General features: G+C 43.5%; 1 protein-coding gene across 1 annotated transcript; it reads left to right on the top strand.

Moving 5' to 3' along the window:
- Window positions 1-5056: 5056 nt before the first annotated feature.
- LOC133369385 (phospholipase A2, minor isoenzyme-like) lies at window positions 5057-17481 on the top strand. The gene is made up of 3 exons (XM_061594659.1): window positions 5057-5229; window positions 11545-11672; window positions 17357-17481. The coding sequence occupies exons 1-3, from the start codon at window positions 5057-5059 to the stop codon at window positions 17479-17481; spliced, it is 426 nt and encodes a 141-aa protein (XP_061450643.1).
- The last annotated feature ends 539 nt before the right edge of the window (window positions 17482-18020 follow it).

The raw sequence follows: 18020 nt of genomic DNA, 5'->3' as shown, positions 1-18020 counted from the left end.
GAACTGGGTTTGGTACCGAAACAGCCTTGGTCGCCCTGTATGATGACCTTTGTCGGGAGAGGGACAGGGGGAGTGTGACCCTGTTGATTCTCCTTGATCTCTCAGCTGCTTTTGATACCATCAACCATGGTATCCTTCTGGGAAGGCTCACGAAGTTGGGAGTTGGGGGTAATGCTTGGCAGTGGCTCCGCTCCTACTTGGTGGGTCGTCAACAGAAGGTGGTGCTTGGGGAACACTGCTCGACACCCTGGACTCTCCATTGTGGAGTCCCACAGGGATCGGTACTGTCCCCCATGCTTTTCAACATCTATATGAAGCCGCTGGGTGCAGTCATCAGGAGTTTTGGAGTGCGTTGTCACTAGTACGCTGATGACACGCAACTCTATTTCTCCTTTTCATCTTCATCAGGTGAGGCTGTTAATGTACTAAACCGTTGCCTGGCCGCGATAATGGATTGGATGGGAGCTAACAGACTGAAGCTTAATCCAGACAAGACCGAGACGCTGTTAGTGAGTGCCTTCTCAGGTGGTGGATGTTCACCCTGTTCTGGACGGGGTTACACTCCCCTTGAAAGAACAGGTTTGTAGCTTGGGAGTTCTTATCGACTCTTCCTTGTCTCTTGAGGCTCAGGTAGCCTCAGTGGCAAGGAATGCTTTCTACCATCTCCGATTGGTAGCCCAGCTACGTCCCTATCTGGACAGTGACGACCTCGCCTCAGTTGTTCATGCTCTGGTAACTTCTAGATTGGACTACTGCAATGCGCTCTACGTTGGGCACCCTTGAAGACAGTTCGGAAACTACAGTTAGTCCAGAATGCAGCGGCCAGATTGTTGACGCAGACAAGAAGGTCCGCTCATATTACACCCGTTCTGGCTCGTCTGCACTGGCTTCCTATTTGTTTCCGGGCTAAATTCAAAGTGCTGGTTTTGACCTATAAAGCCTTACACGGCATGGGACCGCAATACCTGGTGGAGCGCCTCTCCCAATATGAACCTACCCGTACACTGCGCTCAACATCTAAGGCCCTCCTCCGAGTACCATCCCATCGAGAAGCTCGGAGGGTGGTGACTAGAAATAGGGCCTTTTCGGTTGTGGCTCCCGAACTATGGAATGGTCTTCTCGATGAGGTGCGCCTGGCGCCGACGCTGCTATCTTTTCGGCGCCAGGTGAAAACCTTTTTATATTCCCAGGCATTTTAATGCGTATTATTATATGTATTGTTGTATTTTGCTACTGTTTGATTATTTTTCTTTATTTTTGTTGGTTTGATTCTATTGTATTATTGTATTTGTATATTCCTGATTGCTTTATTTTATGTACACCGCCCAGAGAGCCCTTGGGCTTAGGGCGGTATATAAATTAAATAAAATAAATAAAATAAAAATAAATATACCCAGTTGATCACTAAGAATTCCCTCTCCTTAAATATTAGACAAGTGCCATCTCTGTTATCATTTCAGTGCCTACTGAAGACCTTCCTCTTTCAACAAGCCTTTTAAGTAGAGACCTTATCCCACTCTGCGTCTGTGTTGGAATTGCTTTTTAAGATTTTTTTTTTTAAAAGATGTTTTAAAGATGTTTTGTGTTTTACGTTTTAGAGGGTTTTTAATGTTTTGGCTTGCTGCCCTGGACCCATGCTGGAAGGGAGGGTAGGGTATAAATTTAATAAATAAAAAAAATAGATATTTTAACTTAGGTCTTGTTTGCTTTTTTCAGGTCATCTCAGTAGTTCATTCCATGCATAGATGGAGGATCTTCCAGTTGTTCTTTAACTCTTATGTATTGAATGAAAACAGTACCAATTCTCTACAAACATGTCTGAGTTTGTGTGTTTATTGTGTGACTTCGATTGCTTTGCTAGTATTGCCATCAAGACTGTATGCCACACTGTTCATAGCCATTGTTCCAACGATAAATGGCTTGCAGATTCCTGTTATGCTACTGCCTGTCTAGGGTGGTGCTCTTTGTTGATGGGCAGCTTCAAGGCTCTCACCTTTTATAATTCCTTATTGTTAATCAAGATTTTGACTGGGCAGCTTTCAGAGGACTGTCCTCTGATGCCCTTTCAAAGCATTGGATTTTCCTCTGTAAAGTAGGACATGTGGCCACCCTAATGCTATACCCTGTGGCTGCTTGGGTCCACCTGAGCCAGCTATTTACTTAAAAAAAACAAGTGTATGTAAATTGCATTCCCACAATAAACATCCCAAGTTGTTTCCTGTCTTTAGTTCACACAGGGCCGGTCCTGCCATTAGGCAGAATGAGACAGCTGCCTCAGGCAGTAGAAACTCAGGAGCTGGGAGCAGAAAGAGTTGTGGGTGCCATCTGGCTTGTCCTGTGCCCCCTAAGCCAGCTCGCATCAGCCCCTTCCAGCATGGCCCATGGCCAGGGGTGATGGGAGTTGTAGTTCAGCAACATCTGGAGGACCAAAGGACCTTAACATGAATAGCAAAGAGGTGGTGTTGGGCAGAGCAATTCAAACTGTTCATCTGCTATGCTGGAGGGGCTTGAATGGGGCAGAGATGTCCTTCTGCTTGGGAGGCTTCACCACTACAGAGTCCTCTGCAGACAGGTGGAAGTTACCTCCGTTGGTAGCTATTGAAATCTCCTGAAGTAGGGCAAAGTTGGAGTGAGGACCTGATCTTGGCCTTTTGCGAAATATGAACGAGAGAGAGAAAGTTTCTGATCTGTAAAGATAATTGTTGGACGGCTGTAATAACTTTCCTCCTTTGGCCAGCAGAGTGCAGCACTTCATCTGAAATGTTCAGGGATCCTAGAAATCTTAAGTGGGTGATGTGGTCTTTTTGCTCGCCCTGACTTCTACGGGTGAAAGAGAATGATGAATGATTTCAAAGGATTGTCTGGTGAAGAGCATGAAAAGCAGCTAAAATTTATTATTTATATACTGCCTACATCCAAGTGCTGTACAAAAATCGATAAAAGCCCAGACTATGTGCATAGACATATAATTTTAAAAAGGATGAAGGCAATGCAGAGGGGGAAGGATGCAAGAGGCAAGGTCCTGGGAATGCCTGGGCACAAATGCCAGTTTTCAGGTGTTTTTCTGAAGGTGGAAAGAAAAGGGGCTACAGCTAGGTAGACGAATATCAGATGGACAAGAATGATACAAATGGAAAGGCCTTATAAGTAGTCTAGTTTTATATTTGTTTTAATGTTTTTAAAGATGTTATGTTTTAATATATTTTAATGTCACTTTTTATGATGATTTAGTGTTTTTAGTGTTTCTGTTTGCCACCCTTGGCTCCTACTGGGAGGAAGGATGGTTATTATTATTAGTCAATCAACCCACTGCTCAGTGCAGGATGCAATGTGGGAGATATAAGTGTAAGTAAATTAAATGAAATCTCTGACAAAAGGCCATTGACCATTTGCTTAAATATCTCCAGTGATGCACAACCTTCCTGAGGCAGGCTGTTCCACAGTCAAACAGCTCTTACTGTTAGGAACACAGGAACATATTTATTAATTAAATTTATATCACACCCTTATATCCCAGAAGGAGACCAGGGCGGCAAACAAAACACTCAAAAACATCTTAAAAACAAACCATCTTTAACAACATATTAAAGCAAAACATCTTTAAAAAAACTTTAAGAACAGCTTAAAAAGCAATTCCAACACAGATGCAGACAGGAAGCTGTCTTATATTGAGTCAGACTGTTGCTCCATCTAGCTCAGTATTGTCTACAGCAGCCTTTCCCAACCAGTGTGCCTCCAGATGATGTTGGACCACAGCTCCCATCAGCCTCAGCCAGCATTGCTAATGGTCAGGAAAGATGGGAATTGTGGTCCAACAACATCTGGTGGCCCACTAGTTGGGAAAGGTTGGCCTAAGACTACATTTCATGCCAAGGCCTGAGGTTCCCTATCCCTTTTTAGATCAATAATTTCTTTAAAATCTATTGTCATTTCTTGTTCCAATGCCCGGCTTCTGGTTAAGGCCAGTCAAACCTCTGTGACACGGGGGACAACAAACAGCTCCCCTCTGGATGATCTCAGTGATTGGGCTGGGAAATAAGGGCTCAGGTGTATCCTGGGCCCAAGTTGTTCAGGGTTTTGCATATGAACACAAGAGCCTTGAACCTGCTCAGTAGCATGTGGGCAGCCAGGCCAGATGTTTCAGCACTGCAGAAGTGTCAAGTGCTGTCAGCCGTCTGCCCCCACCAGCAGTCTAACTGCTGTATCCTGCAACAGCTGGTGCTTCTGGACCAGGGCCAAGGGCAGCCCCACATAGAGGGCATTGCAGTAATCCAGTCCCAAGGTTACTAATGCATGCACTACAGTGGCAAAGCTATCCCGATCCAGATACAGCTGTAGTTGGCATACCAGATGAAGCTGGCAAAAGGCACTCACCTTTTTGATACATTTCCCAGTGCATCCTATATGTATGAAAGAAGTAAGTCCCAATCGACTTCAGTGGGGCTTACTCTCATGTAACCAAAATGACACACTCTTCCCAAAGTGTTTGGAGCGCTGGAGGTTAGTGCAGGTGCTTATTACTGCTTCTATAGCAGGGAGGGAAGGTTCTGCCCATTTCAGGCCTCTCAGTTTCTCATTTTTCCAAAATTAAATTCAGTTCTCCGCAATTTGCAAAAAACACTTTAAAAATCCTTCTGGAAATTCATCAGGATTTTAGTGCAAACTCCCCCTAATAAACACATTTTTTGTATGCAGTTTTGATTAATGGACACATTTATGAAAGCCATTTCTCCTAATATATTGCATTTTTGTACGTTGCTTTCACAGACATATTTGTTTGTATGCACACTTTCCCCCAATATATGCAGTTTTGCACACATTGGTTGGTTGGAGAACTGCACTGCAAAATATGGATGTGCAAATTTCAAAGGATGACTGTTTTGGTTATATTTCAGAAAGTGCAAATTTGATCAATTTGACTTTAAATGCAAACCGAATCAAATTTCTCCCCCATCCCTACATTAAAGTGAAGTTTGTGTCATCCTTAACAGAGCTTAAATAAGAGAATCTGGGCAGACTGGGTCATCTCTTGCCTAAGGTCTGCTCATGCACAGTTATGCCTTTTCCAGTCAACGCCAGCACATCTTCCCCCATGGCAAGGGCCCTGTGGCAGTTTCGGAAAATGATCCGATGTGTCATTCCTGAAAGTCGACTGCTCACAGAATACAATCATTATGGATGTTACTGTGGCCTCGGAGGTTCTGGAACACCTGTGGATGATCTTGACAGGTGAGTGGCAATGAAAAGGTGCCTCTTGTTTTGCCTCCTGCAGTGTGAGACTCAAGAGTCTCCAGCCTTGTTATTGACACCTGCAGAGATGTTCTAGAATTAGCCAAAAGCAGGAACTTAGCTTTTCAAAAGGCCACAAAAATATTCATAAAGCCCAAACAACTCAGGCCCAAAGTCCCTTAAGAACCATCTGATTTCTAGTGTTCCACCTCAATCACTGAGATCTTCTGATGGGGTGCTTTTGGTGGTCTCCCACGCCCCTGAGGATTGGTTGGTCTAGGACTGCGCCTTTAATGTGGCAGGCTCTGTCCTGTTGAACTCCTGGCCAATAGAAGTTGGGCAGAAGTTTTTAAAAGATGGCTTTTAAAAACTGTATCATGTATATATATTTATGTATACAAATACTTACCTATTTATTTTCTGATTGCTGTACTTAGCAATACAGTGATAAAGAGGGTAAAGTGCAAGAAAACACTGTACTGTTCAGATAGGCCTTTGGGACACAATGTATTTTATCAACCATTTTTTATTGATATGTTAGTGAAGTTTTACTGTTATATTGTATGCTGCCTTCTTAGATTTTCTCTATAAATCTTTAAATAATTACACAAATAAATGAAAATACTCCATTTTGCAGAAGAAATATTGGCAATGCTCTGAACCTATCCCCCTTCTCACAATAGAGACAGCACAGCAAAACAAATAAAACACAGACAAAAATGCTGGCACCCCCCACCAAAAAACCCAGGCAATTCTCCCCAACTAACCAACCAACAAAAAACATCCAGAAAGGGGAAAAGAGTGATATAGTGCTTTAATTAGGGAGTAGACAGGTTTATTCTGGACTGAACCAGACACAGGGCTACTACTCTGTATGTCAGAAAATCCCTTCATGATGCCACTTCCACGTAGGAATTGGTGATAATCTAGCATTGCAATGTGTGGCTAACTATGTACGATATTTCATGATATTCAGATTTGAACATTCAAAAATCCACATTAGGGCAGTATCTTTATTTAGTCAACCAACATGTCACAAAATCCTCTGCAAGCTTTTGCGTTTTAAAATTTTTAAATATGTTTCTCTTTGAAAAGGTGCAAAAAGAGCCCATGAAAAAATGGCCCACCACTCTTTCTTGTATTTTTCATAGTCACTTACTGAAAAGATTTGGAGACCACCTTTTAGAGTAGAGGTGGGCTACCTGTGCTCCTCCAGATGTCGCTGAACCACATCATCCCATAATCCTTGACCATTGGACATGCTGCCTTGGGCTGATGGGATCTGTAGTTCAGCCATATCTGGTGGGGCACAGGTCCCCACCCCTGTTTAGGGACATGCTCTCACAAGGCAGTTTCCAAATATAGAACACAATTGATACAAAGCTATTGCTACTTAATGTCCTACTGTTCTACTGCCACCCTCTTTTTTTGGCATGAAAGTACTTGTTTTCTATAGGATTCTAGCCAATCGGGGCCATGTAGTGAATGTGATGCACTCATAGTTCAGTGTAACCAACAGGATTGGACTACGTGATGATGTTAGTGAGGACAAACGAAACTACATTGTCCACATTCTTTTTATATATATATAATTTCTTTGTCTCTTTCAGCCCTGTTGCTCAGCTCTGATGTTGTGCACTGATGAATGCTGATGCCTAAATTTAACTGAAATCTCAACCACATAAATATTTTTGTGCCTTTCTGAGTGCTTCTTACTCCCTTAACCAAAAATGGGAACACATTTCAAGCAATAAGAAAATGTCCATGAAATATGATTTTTCTGGTTCAACTCAGCACTAATACACAGTATTGAATACACATATTCAATATTCTCATTGAATTTAGCTGTGTTGGGAAACTCCAATTGCCAGCCCCAATAAACCATAGTTTCCTGGTATTCCTGCATCAGTGCTGTGGTGAAAATTTCTCCCATGTTTTTGTGACCATTCTCTAGCAATCAATACAACAAGATTTTTCATTTGAAAATTATGAAAGGGGAGAGAAAATTTCAGCAAAATTTCCATGGGTGGAATGCAGGGTGTTAGTTGCACTTACCTTACTTTTGAGATGACTGAGGGGTGTTTGTCAGGGTCTGTTCTTTCATTCTACAAATAATCTCTTCAGCGGTCTGCCCTCTGTAGCCTCCCCAGTTTTCTGCACTTCAGTGAAAGCCCAGGAGAAGGCAAGATCAGTTAACTCCTCCCACGTGGATTTTTTCAGAGTGGGAAGTACAGGCAACCAGGGAGGCTGCAGATTGCTAGAGAAATGTTTGCTGGAAAAAAACCCCACAGACTCACTACTCTCAGCCATCTCAAAACCATAAAGGTAAGCTCCAAACCTGACACCCGCAAACATTCTCAAGAAATTCTCAAGGTCCCTGAGAATGAGGCAGAACAATGGAAGCCTCTTTCATGGGGGGGAAAAAGCTTTTTGCCATCATTTATTTGTAGGCTGTCTTTCTAAAACCATGCTGAAGGTGGCTTATTTATTTATTTAAAATATTTCTGTCCCACCCTTCTACCCTATAACAGGGCACTCAGGGCGGCTTACAAAAATAAAATCAAACATGTACATAATAAAATTGTAAACAGTAAAATCACAAAAACATTAAAATAAATTTAAAATACATAAAATACAATTAAAATACATAAAATACAATTAAAATACATAAAATACTATATACTACAACATATATGCTTACAACATGAACAAGTTACATAATTCACTACAACAGCATTGAACACAAACCAATGACAGCATCCTAATAAAATTATGCAATCTTCCCATAATTTATAATAAGGTCTCACAAAAATACAAAAACATTATCCCGTCAAACAGCAAAAATAATGCGCTAAAATTGAATCCTGGCCCCAAAAGGAACTCTTAAACATCCCACCCCTATAGTCTTTAGACACCTGGTCTCTGGCCTCTTCAGCAGAAGCAGCAGCTTTTATACCTGGAGTCAGTCAAGGCCCGCCCTCTCACACCAGGTGGAAATACAGCCGCAAAAAAGCGAGTCAGCGTTGCGGGACTCACAGGTAGGATGGTCTTTTGAGTCCCTGGAAGGCAGATTTCATCACGGAACGGTCCTGTACTGCACGTTCACACAACATATGATTTTGTGTATTTGTTTCTTTATATTTCAAGTCTCTCTTTCTCTCTGCTTAAGTCTCGTGGATTTCAGCGGATTGGCTCTCAGCATTATTAAGTATGGATCCAATCCATAGAAGTTAGAAACAAACAAATCAGCTAGTTACTCTGGTTGCCATAAAAGTGACACCATTCCCCATTCAGTCATGAGTGAGTGGACCTTGCAAATTATCCTAGGTCATGGACCACAAAACTGATGCTACCACTGAAAGAATCATCACATTTTAACATTTTACATGTAGTATTCCAGTAAATATGCATGCTGAAGAGCTGCCTGAATAGGATTTTGTAGTGTTCCTCAGAGTCCCGTTAGAATTCCAAATAATCAACCAAATTTATCCAATATTTTATGTAGGTGTGAGGCAGGCTGCAAATCTTAAATAAAATAGGTGTGGGAGAAAACAGGAGAGTATATGTCTCTAGATAGACTTGACTCCACAGCACGGCAATTTCATGCTGGATTTCTTTAGAATTAATTAGATCTGAACTTCAATAAGGCAAAACATCCCTTGGGAGTTTGACACAATCTGAAACCTGGGGGGGTGGGAAGGAATGTGTTCAAAGCCCCAAACTAATATGAAATTGCTAAGTTCCTCCCAGCTCTAATTTGTACACCTGACAGCGTTGTCTTGGCCGACACTTCTAATAGAAGCTTACTGTGGCAGAAACTCAGCTGGCATGTTCAGGAAATTTCAGTGTGATTAAAAATGAACGGGAATAGAAATGAAATGCCACCGCTGTGCTTAAACAGCAGCTGGGTTTACCCAAGCGGCAAGGATAGATACGCAAAGGTGAAACAATTCTCATTGGGAGCTGTCAGATAACTGGTGATGTTGAACTTCAAGTGGGCCATGTTCATGTTCCAGATGAGCTGCTTCGACTGGCCCTGGAATTCATGTTTTTTTCTTTGTTGGTCTGTATTGCTAAGGAGAGCATGTAAAAAATGGGCTTGGCTAGAACAAAAGAAACACAGCAAATAGAGCTCACGAAATTTCACTCCCCCTCCCCAAGTCCCTGCAGTGAATGGTTAATGCTGAACATTTTTCAGAATACTCTCTTAATGACACTTGCCAAACATTCAGCAAATATTTGATAACTGTATCTGATATATCCAATGGCATTTGATTTAAGTATCTGATATTTGCTAATACTTGAAGGTTGATATGTGATGCTTTTTCGTGCTTGTCAGTGTTGGATGTCTGACATGCAGCAGCAGATAGTATCTATCAAGGCAAGTGCTGCGGGACTAAGAAGAGAGAGGATCTGCTGCATTATTTATTAGAATGCCCTTTATATGTACATCCCCGGTCTAAATTTTTGAGCGATTTGCTGACGGGGGGAAGTCCATTGCAGGATATTATTGTCTTTCTTCTGGCCGACAAAGACCTCATGGTTACATATAGGGTTGCTCTTTTTGCCTGTGCGGCGCAAAAGATCCGGGCGGCACAGGCAGCCCAACAACAGAGTAACCTATAGGGAAGTTTTAAGCTAACTATTCTGTACAATTCATGAAATATATTGTATGTTTTAATCTTTTAATCTTTGTTTTATAAGATCGGTTACTGTACAAGCACTGTACAAGTTGCAATGGCCTATGGCTAGGCAATAAAGTTTGACTGGCTGAAGGTCAAGGCAAGTGAGGATGCAGTCCTATGGTCCCTGGGAGGGTGTCCCAAGGTCCATAGGGTAGATCTGATCTACTTTTCCAGCATCAAAGACAGAGCTGTCGTGTCAGAGAGGGAGAGGTGATGTTTTAGCCTCCCTCTCCCCCTGCTGCTACTGCTGCCTTCTCCAAAGCCCTGACATCAGAGTAGTGCCTAAAAAGGGACATGCCAGAGGCATGCCAGGAAGCATCCAGGTCCCTTCAACATGCCCCCCAAACAGGGGGAAACTTAGACACACTTCTGAGAGTATCTAAGCCTCTCATTTCCCTTTACCACAATAGTTTCCAATGGAAGGGAAAGCATGTTTGTGTGTGTGTGTGTGGCTTTTTTGTGATGGTACTCACTGGTACCTCTTTCTTTGCTGCCCATGGCACCCATTTTATCAAGTTATGAATACTGGCCCCTCAAGTTTTGTTTCTACTCTATCAACCAGATAGGCCGGGCACTGGATAAGGCAGTAGAACCTTCTTTGTATTTCTCTCTCTTTAGGATTGCAGCTATTAATGTATTGTTTATCACCATAGGTCACCACAGTATAAAACCAGAGAAAAATATAGTAGCATTTCAGTTTATTAGCTGACCTACAATAGTATTTGGTGCTTGTGAGCTGCCTTATTCAGACATTCAATAAGCTTTAAAAATAAATAAGAACACAAGAACTTAAGAAGAATCTTACTGGTTCAGGCCAATGGCCGATCTTTGGCCAGCATTCTGTTCTCACGGTGGCCAACCAGATGTCCTACTGGGAAGCCCACAAGGAGGACCTGAGCTGGACAGCACTCTCCCCTCCGGCCGTTTCCAGCAATTGGCATCCAGAAGCATCCTGCCTCCAACTGTGTGTAGAGGGAGAGCAATAACAGCAACCACAAATTTGGCAGTGCACAGCTTTTTGATGCATGCCAATATCAAAGCAGTCAAGATGCATCAGTATGTCAAAGAAGGGTGGGAAACCTGTTCTTCGCCTGCTGGGATTGGTGCTTATATCATGTCCCTCAAGGGTTGCCTGTGCTATGGAGGTCCTCACTGGGAACTTTGTAGCGCCTCCCAAGCTGGGGCTTGCTGTAAACATTGATCAATGGACAGACACTCACAGCAAGTCCCAGAGGGAGTGCCTACACTATGGAGTCCCTAATCAGGAACTTCCTAGTGTAACCAATCCCTGCTTTTGGCATGGATCTTGAGCTCAAGCTGGCCTGCAAAAAGAAGAAAGGAAAGAACTGAGTGTGCACTTCAAGGGGGATCTGAATTCTTTTCTTTGAAGTTGGATAACCTGACATCATGGTGATGCCAGGTGATTGACAGGTGGACAGCCCCACCCACTTGGCAAAAATGCCCTGGATATTCAAGGTCTGGCCTGCCCATTTAAATCCTGTTCCCCCCCCCCCACTTTAGAACCTCCTTTGCAGCAGAAAAAGAAACCACTTCTTATAGTTATCTGAGGGTGTGTCACAACTTAAGAATCTGCAATTCAGTGGTTAGGGCACTGACCCTTTCTTGGCAGGTGTTGTCAAATCCACGATGAGTGCTATGGAGCTGCTGAAAATGTCCCAAAGTGCTATTCATTTCTTCACTATCCACACGTCACAACCTACACCTATGCCTGCTCTGGGACCAACATCGCCTGTGCAAGTAAGTCAGTTGGGTGCTCCATGCTCCTCCTACCAGAGCCCCCACAGTTTGCCATCTTGGCTTGTGGGTGGGCATCATCACACTTATGCTCAACTCCCAAGGTTGACCTGGAAGCTGCAGCAGGTACAAAATGAAGTCGTTCAACTGCTCACTTGGGCAGACTATTGCCATCGTGTTATGCCCTTGCTGAAAAATTTGCGCTGACTGCCAATTAGCTGTCACACTAAGTTCAATGTGTTGGTTGTGCTGTACAAAGCCCTATACAGCTTGGGACCAAGAAAACTAAAAGATTGTGTCACCCCTTATACATCCAACCAATCACTGCACTCTGCAGGAGAGTGCTTCCTATAGATATCATTTCATCAACAGGTCTGTTCCATATGGTGTAAAAAACAGACCTTTAGTGTAGCAGCACCTACCCTAGACTACCTTTCTCCTTGACGTGCTAGTTTTCTATGTGTGGGATTTGCTGATCATGTGAGCCTCCACCTGCAGTGTGAATTGTTGTTGTGTTGTTATTGTTAATATTATTATTATTTGATTTATATCCCGCCCTTCCCCCCAGCAGGAGCACATAATACAGCACAGAAACAGATTTAAGTCCCCACTGAGAAGTGGACCATGGTGAGAATGTAAGGCACACCCATGTCTTACAAGGACACATCGAAGCAGCACAGCAGGCTGTAGCTTAGACAAGATATGAGCGATCAGGACAGATCATTGTGAGAAAGTAGCTGGTGGACTCTCATTCATGGATGACATGCTGTTGCTTCAGCAACGCGCACAGGTCTTCTGACAAGACTGGTCCTGCTGTTGCCTCGGCTCTGAGGAGCTGTCCGTGCCTTTAGAGGGCCGCTGCCTTTTTCTGCAACTTTTGGCTCCTACACCATGGTGATGACGGGGGCTGTTCTGGGAGTGAGTCTCCCAAATCGAAGGAGTCTGATAAGGCAATGTCCTCTGGCCTGCAGGGACTTGGAGTGGGCGCTATGACCCTTCAATATGTTAAAGCCATACATTTAATGTAGCTTGTAGTTCCATCCTTAGCTTGTGAGCCTATAGGCAACATCTGTCTTTTTTTTTTGGCAGAGTGGGGAAACCTTCTGCAAAGTACTTTCTAAATAATAATAAAATAATTATAAGAAATTATAAATAAAAAGTAATAATCATCTTCATCAGTTTATTATGGTCAACAGACCAGAAATAAAACTTAAATGCAAAAACTGAAAAAGTAACATAGTAACAACAGTTCTGTTATATTTAAAATAACAAATGACTAAAATCTTAATACAAAAAATATAAAAAAGTGAAACAGTAATAAATAGTAAAATAATAATAGCTTAATTATTTACAAAATAATAAATAACTTCAGGTAAGGTCCTGGAAATAATCCTTCCAGCTCCAGGTGGTCAGTTGCCTTTGTTTTCACTGGCAATAATAGAAATTTGGCTACTATCAATTCTCCCCTGGGATTTTATCTCCCAACAAATATTTAACATGGAGTTGACGTGGCCTTTGTGGTAGTTGGGCTGGTAAAGGATCAATCATTTGATGATGCCCTTCAAAACTTAAAAATTGTACTGGTATCTCAGTGCTCCCCTCAAGCTCCTCCTGCCACAGGACTTAAGAACACAGAAACCTAAAACATGAGAAGAGCCCGGCTGCTGGATCAGACAAAAGGCACATCCAGTCCAGCATCCTGTCCTTACAGTGGCCAACCAGGTGCCTATGGGAAGCCTACAAGCAAGACCTGAGCACAACAGCAGTCTCTCCACTTGTGATTCCCAGAAACTCTGAGCATGGAGGTAGAACATAGCCAGCCTGGCCAGGAGCCATCAAAAGTTTTATCCTCCATTAATTTGTCTAAAGCCATCAAAGTTGTTGGCCATCGCTATATCTTGTGGAGGCAAATTCTCTCATTTAAGTCTGTGCTGTGTGAAAATGGAAATGGACTGCCTTCAAGTTGATCCCAACTTATGGCGACCCTATGAATAGGGTTTTTCATGGTAAGTGGTATTCAGAGGTGGTTTTACCATTGCCTTCCTCTGAGGCTGAGAGGCAGTGACTGGCCCAAGGTCACCCAATGAGCTTTATGGCTGTGTGGGGATTTTGAACCCTGGTCTCCCAAGTCGTAGTCCAACATCTTAACCATTACACCATACTGTGTGAAGAAGTTCTTAATTTTGCCTGACCTGAATCTTCCACTATTCCGCTTCATTGGATGGCTCCAAGTTCTAGTATCATGAGAGAGGGAAAAACTCTCCATCCATTTTTTCCATGCCATGCATAATTTTATACACCTCTGTCAAGTTCCTCCTCATTCCCCCTTTTTCTAAACTAAAAAGCCCCAAATGTCGTAACCTTTCCTGATAGGGGATTTGCTCCAGCCCCTCGATCATTTTGCTTGCCCTTTTCTTACATTGTTTTGCCATCCACAGCTTGGATTGACTGGAATTCAAACTTGCCTATTATCTACCAGGCTAAGTTTAAGGTTCTGGTTTTGGTGTACAAAGCCCTATACAGCTTTGGACCAGGATACCTGAAAGATCATCTTATGTCTTATATACCCAGTTGATCACTGCGCTCTACAGTTGAGGGCCTTCTGCAGATACCATCTTATTTATTTATTTATTTAGTTTAATTTATATACCGCCCTAAGCCCGAAAGCTCTCTCGGCGGTGTACAAAAAGATAAAAACAAGCACAATATATAAATACAATAAATACAATAAAACAAACAAACAAACAAACAATAACGAACCAAACAACATCCAAAATATGGAAATGCTGTTTAAAATACACTTTAAAATGCCTGGGAGTATAAAAAGGTTTTCACCTGGCGCCGAAAAGATAGTAGCGTCGGCGCCAGGCGCACCTCATCGACAAGACTGTTCCACAGTTCGGGGGCCACTACTGAAAAGGCCCTGGTTCTAGTCATCACCCTCCGAGCCTCTCGATGGGATGGTACTCGGAGGAGGGCCTTAGATGTTGAGCGTAGTGTACGGGTAGGTTCATATTGGGAGAGGCGTTCCACCAGGTATTGCGGTCCCATGCCGTGTAGGGCTTTATAGGTCAAAACCAGCACTTTGAATCTAGCCCGGAAACAAATAGGAAGCCAGTGCAGACGGGCCAGAACAGGTGTTATATGAGCGGACCTTCTGGTCCGCGTCAACAATCTGGCCGCTGCATTCTGGACTAACTGTAGTTTCCGAACTGTCTTCAAGGGCAGCCCCACGTAGAGTGCGTTGCAGTAGTCCAATCTAGAAGTTACCAGAGCATGAACAACTGAAGCGAGGTCGTCACTGTCCAGATAGGGACATAGCTGGGCTACCAATCGAAGATGGTAAAAAGCATTCCGTGCCACCGAGGCCACCTGGGCCTCAAGAGACAGGGAAGGATCGAAAAGAACTCCCAAGCTACGAACCTGTTCCTTCAAGGGGAGTGTAACCCCATCAAGAACAGGATGAACATCCACCATCTGAGCAGAGAAGGCACTCACCAACAGCGTCTCAGTCTTGTCTGGATTGAGCTTCAGTCTGTTAGCTCCCATCCAGTCCATTATTGCGGCCAGGCAATGGTTTAGTACATTAACAGCCTCACCTGAGGAGGATGAAAAGGAGAAATAGAGCTGCGTGTCATCAGCGTACTGATGACAATGCACCCCAAAACTCCTGATGACCGCACCCAGCGGCTTCATGTAGATGTTGAAAAGCATGGGGGACAGTACCGATCCCTGCGGGACTCCACAATGGAGAGTCCAGGGTATCGAGCAATGTTCCCCAAGCACTACCTTCTGGTGACGACCCACCAAGTAGGAGCGGAGCCACTGCCAAGCAGTACCCCCAACTCCCAACTCCGTGAGTCTTCCCAGAAGGATACCATGGTCGATGGTATCAAAAGCAGCTGAGAGATCAAGGAGAATCAACAGGGTCACACTCCCCCTGTCCCTCTCCCGACAAAGGTCATCGTACAGGGCGACCAAGGTTGTTTCGGTGCCAAAACTGGGCCTAAAACCGGATTGAAATGGATCAAGATAATCAGTGTCATCCAAGAGCCCCTGGAACTGGCCGGCAACCACCCATTCCAGTACCTTGCCCAAGAACGGAACATTCGCCACAGGTCTATAGTTGTTCAGGTTATCTGGGTCCAAAGAGGATTTCTTCAGGAGCGGTCTCACTACCGCCTCTTTTAGGCAGTCAGGGACCACTCCCTCTCTCAAAGAGGCGTTTATTATCTCCTTGGCCCAGCCGGCGGTTCCGGTCCTGCCAGCTTTCACCAGCCAAGAGGGGCAAGGGTCCAGAACAGATGTGGTTGCCTGCACCAGTCCAAGGATCTTGTCAACATCCTCAAGCTGTACAGACTGAAACTCACCCAATAAATAAGGACAAGACCGTGTTCTGGATGCTTCGTTGGAACTCACTGTCATAACATTGGAGTCTAAGTCCTGGCGAATGCATGCGATCTTATCCTGGAAGTGCCTCGCGAACTCATCACAGCGGGCTACAGATGAATCCATAATATCCCGAGGGCCAGAATGTAAAAGCCCTTGTACAATTTTAAAGAGCTCCGCCGGGCGGGAGAGAGATGCCTTAATTGTGGCAGCAAATTATCAGGAGGTCTGTTCTGCACAACATAGGAAATGGATCTTTGGTGTAGTGGCACCTACCCTGTGGAATTCCCTCCCCTTAAACATTAGACAGGTGCCATCTCTGTTATCTTTTTATCACCTACTGAAGGCCTTCCACTTTCAACAAGCCTTTTAAGTAGAGGCCTTATCCCAGTCTGTGTCTGTGCTGGAACTGCTTTTTAACATGTTTTTAAAGCTTTAAAAAATGTTTTTAAAGATATTTTGTTTCAATATATTTTAAAGTCTGTTTTTATGATGTTTCAGAGTGTTTTTAGTGCTTTAGTTTGCTGCCCTGGGCTCCTACCGGGAGGAAGGTCGGGATATAAATCTAATAAATAAATAAATAGTGAAGGCATCAAAATCAAAGGAAAAGTGTTCACACTGCATAGCAGGTCTTGACTTGAAGCTTCGTACCCACATAGTCTATTGCCATAGGTAGGGATGAGGGAGAATTTAAAACCGAATTTAAAGTTTGCATTTAAAGCCGAATCTATCAAATTTGAACTTCCCGAAACAGCAATTCTTCAACCAATGAATGTGTACAAAAAGGCATATATTTAGGAGAAAGTGTGCATAAAAACAAATATATTAGTGAAAGCAACATACAAAATGCATTATATTAAGGAAAAGTACTTGCAAAAATGTGGATATTAGTAAGAACTGCCTCCAGAGATGTGTTTAGTGGGAGAAATTTCCACTAAAATGCTGGAGAATTTTCATGAGGTTTTTTTTTTTAAAAAAAGAAAAGAATCACAATTGCTGCAGAAATGTGGAGAAATAGATTTAAGACAGGAACAATGAGAAACTGAGAGGACCAAATCCGATAGCGCCTCCTATCCCTAATCATAGGATGGTGCTTTATCCAACTCAGACCGTTCTAGCCCAAGGATGATCTGCACTGGCCTTGTAGTTGCTACAGTGTAAGATTGGGGAAGGGTGCCTTAAGGCCTGGCCAAAGATGATTTAAGGGGCAGAAGAATGAGGGGGAGGATTAGGGTTGATTTATAGAGCCAGCTGTTTCCCTAACTGCCAGTTCCTTTCTCTCTGCTCTTCTCTCCAAGGTGATAACAATTGCTGCCAAATGCACGTCTGCCAGTGCGACAGAGCTGCAGCAATATGCTTCTCAGGGGTGCATTACACTGAAGAACACAAGAGCCTGGACAAGAAGAAATATTGTCAATTATGACATTTTCATGGGATGGGGTGGGTCGCTGGAGGGAGAAAAGCTTAATTTATGGCAGTGAGGCATGAATATCCCTGCATGGCTTCTGCACTGCGGCTTTGGAAAGCCCTTTAGAATACATTAGGGCCTATTCAGCTGTGATCACTCAGCCCCTGTGTTATCTTGGGACTGGAGAAATGGTGTTTGCAGAAGCAGGTTTGGACCAGCGTGAGGAAGGGAAATTGGGGTAAATCTTGGTTCCTCTTTGGCCTCAACCAGAGGGACTTACACACTGTTCCTTCTCCTCGTTGGCTCCTTGTTCTTTCCTTGATCAGTGAGAGCCAATTACTTTTGTAGGCAGCTTTCCAGCCACCCTAACCTCCTGACTCCCTGGCTTTGTGCATGAGTAGGCCCTTAATCATGCCCATGGGCAGGGTTCTCTCTGGCTTGCCACCAGAGGGGGGGGGAGCGAACTGCTGCTTCCAATGTGACCCATTTCCACTTTGTCCTCCTACTTCAGAATATAGGAAGAGCCCTGCTGGATTAAGTCCACGAACCATCTA

The sequence above is a fragment of the Rhineura floridana genome, chromosome 13, assembly GCF_030035675.1.
Source record: "Rhineura floridana isolate rRhiFlo1 chromosome 13, rRhiFlo1.hap2, whole genome shotgun sequence".
In the NCBI taxonomy this organism is placed as follows: Eukaryota; Metazoa; Chordata; class Lepidosauria; order Squamata; family Rhineuridae; genus Rhineura; species Rhineura floridana.
Note: the sequence above shows the minus strand (reverse complement) of the source record. Positions and strands in the feature narration are given on the sequence as shown.

Bases quoted from the DNA above. Each gene is read 5' to 3' on its own strand.
- LOC133369385 (XM_061594659.1), top strand. From the start codon at position 5,057: ATGCCTTTTCCAGTCAACGCCAGCACATCTTCCCCCATGGCAAGGGCC. The intron at 5,230-11,544 runs GTGAGTGGCAAT...CTTTCTTGGCAG, and splicing joins CCTGTGGATGATCTTGACAG to GTGTTGTCAAATCCACGATG. The intron at 11,673-17,356 runs GTAAGTCAGTTG...CTTCTCTCCAAG, and splicing joins GACCAACATCGCCTGTGCAA to GTGATAACAATTGCTGCCAA.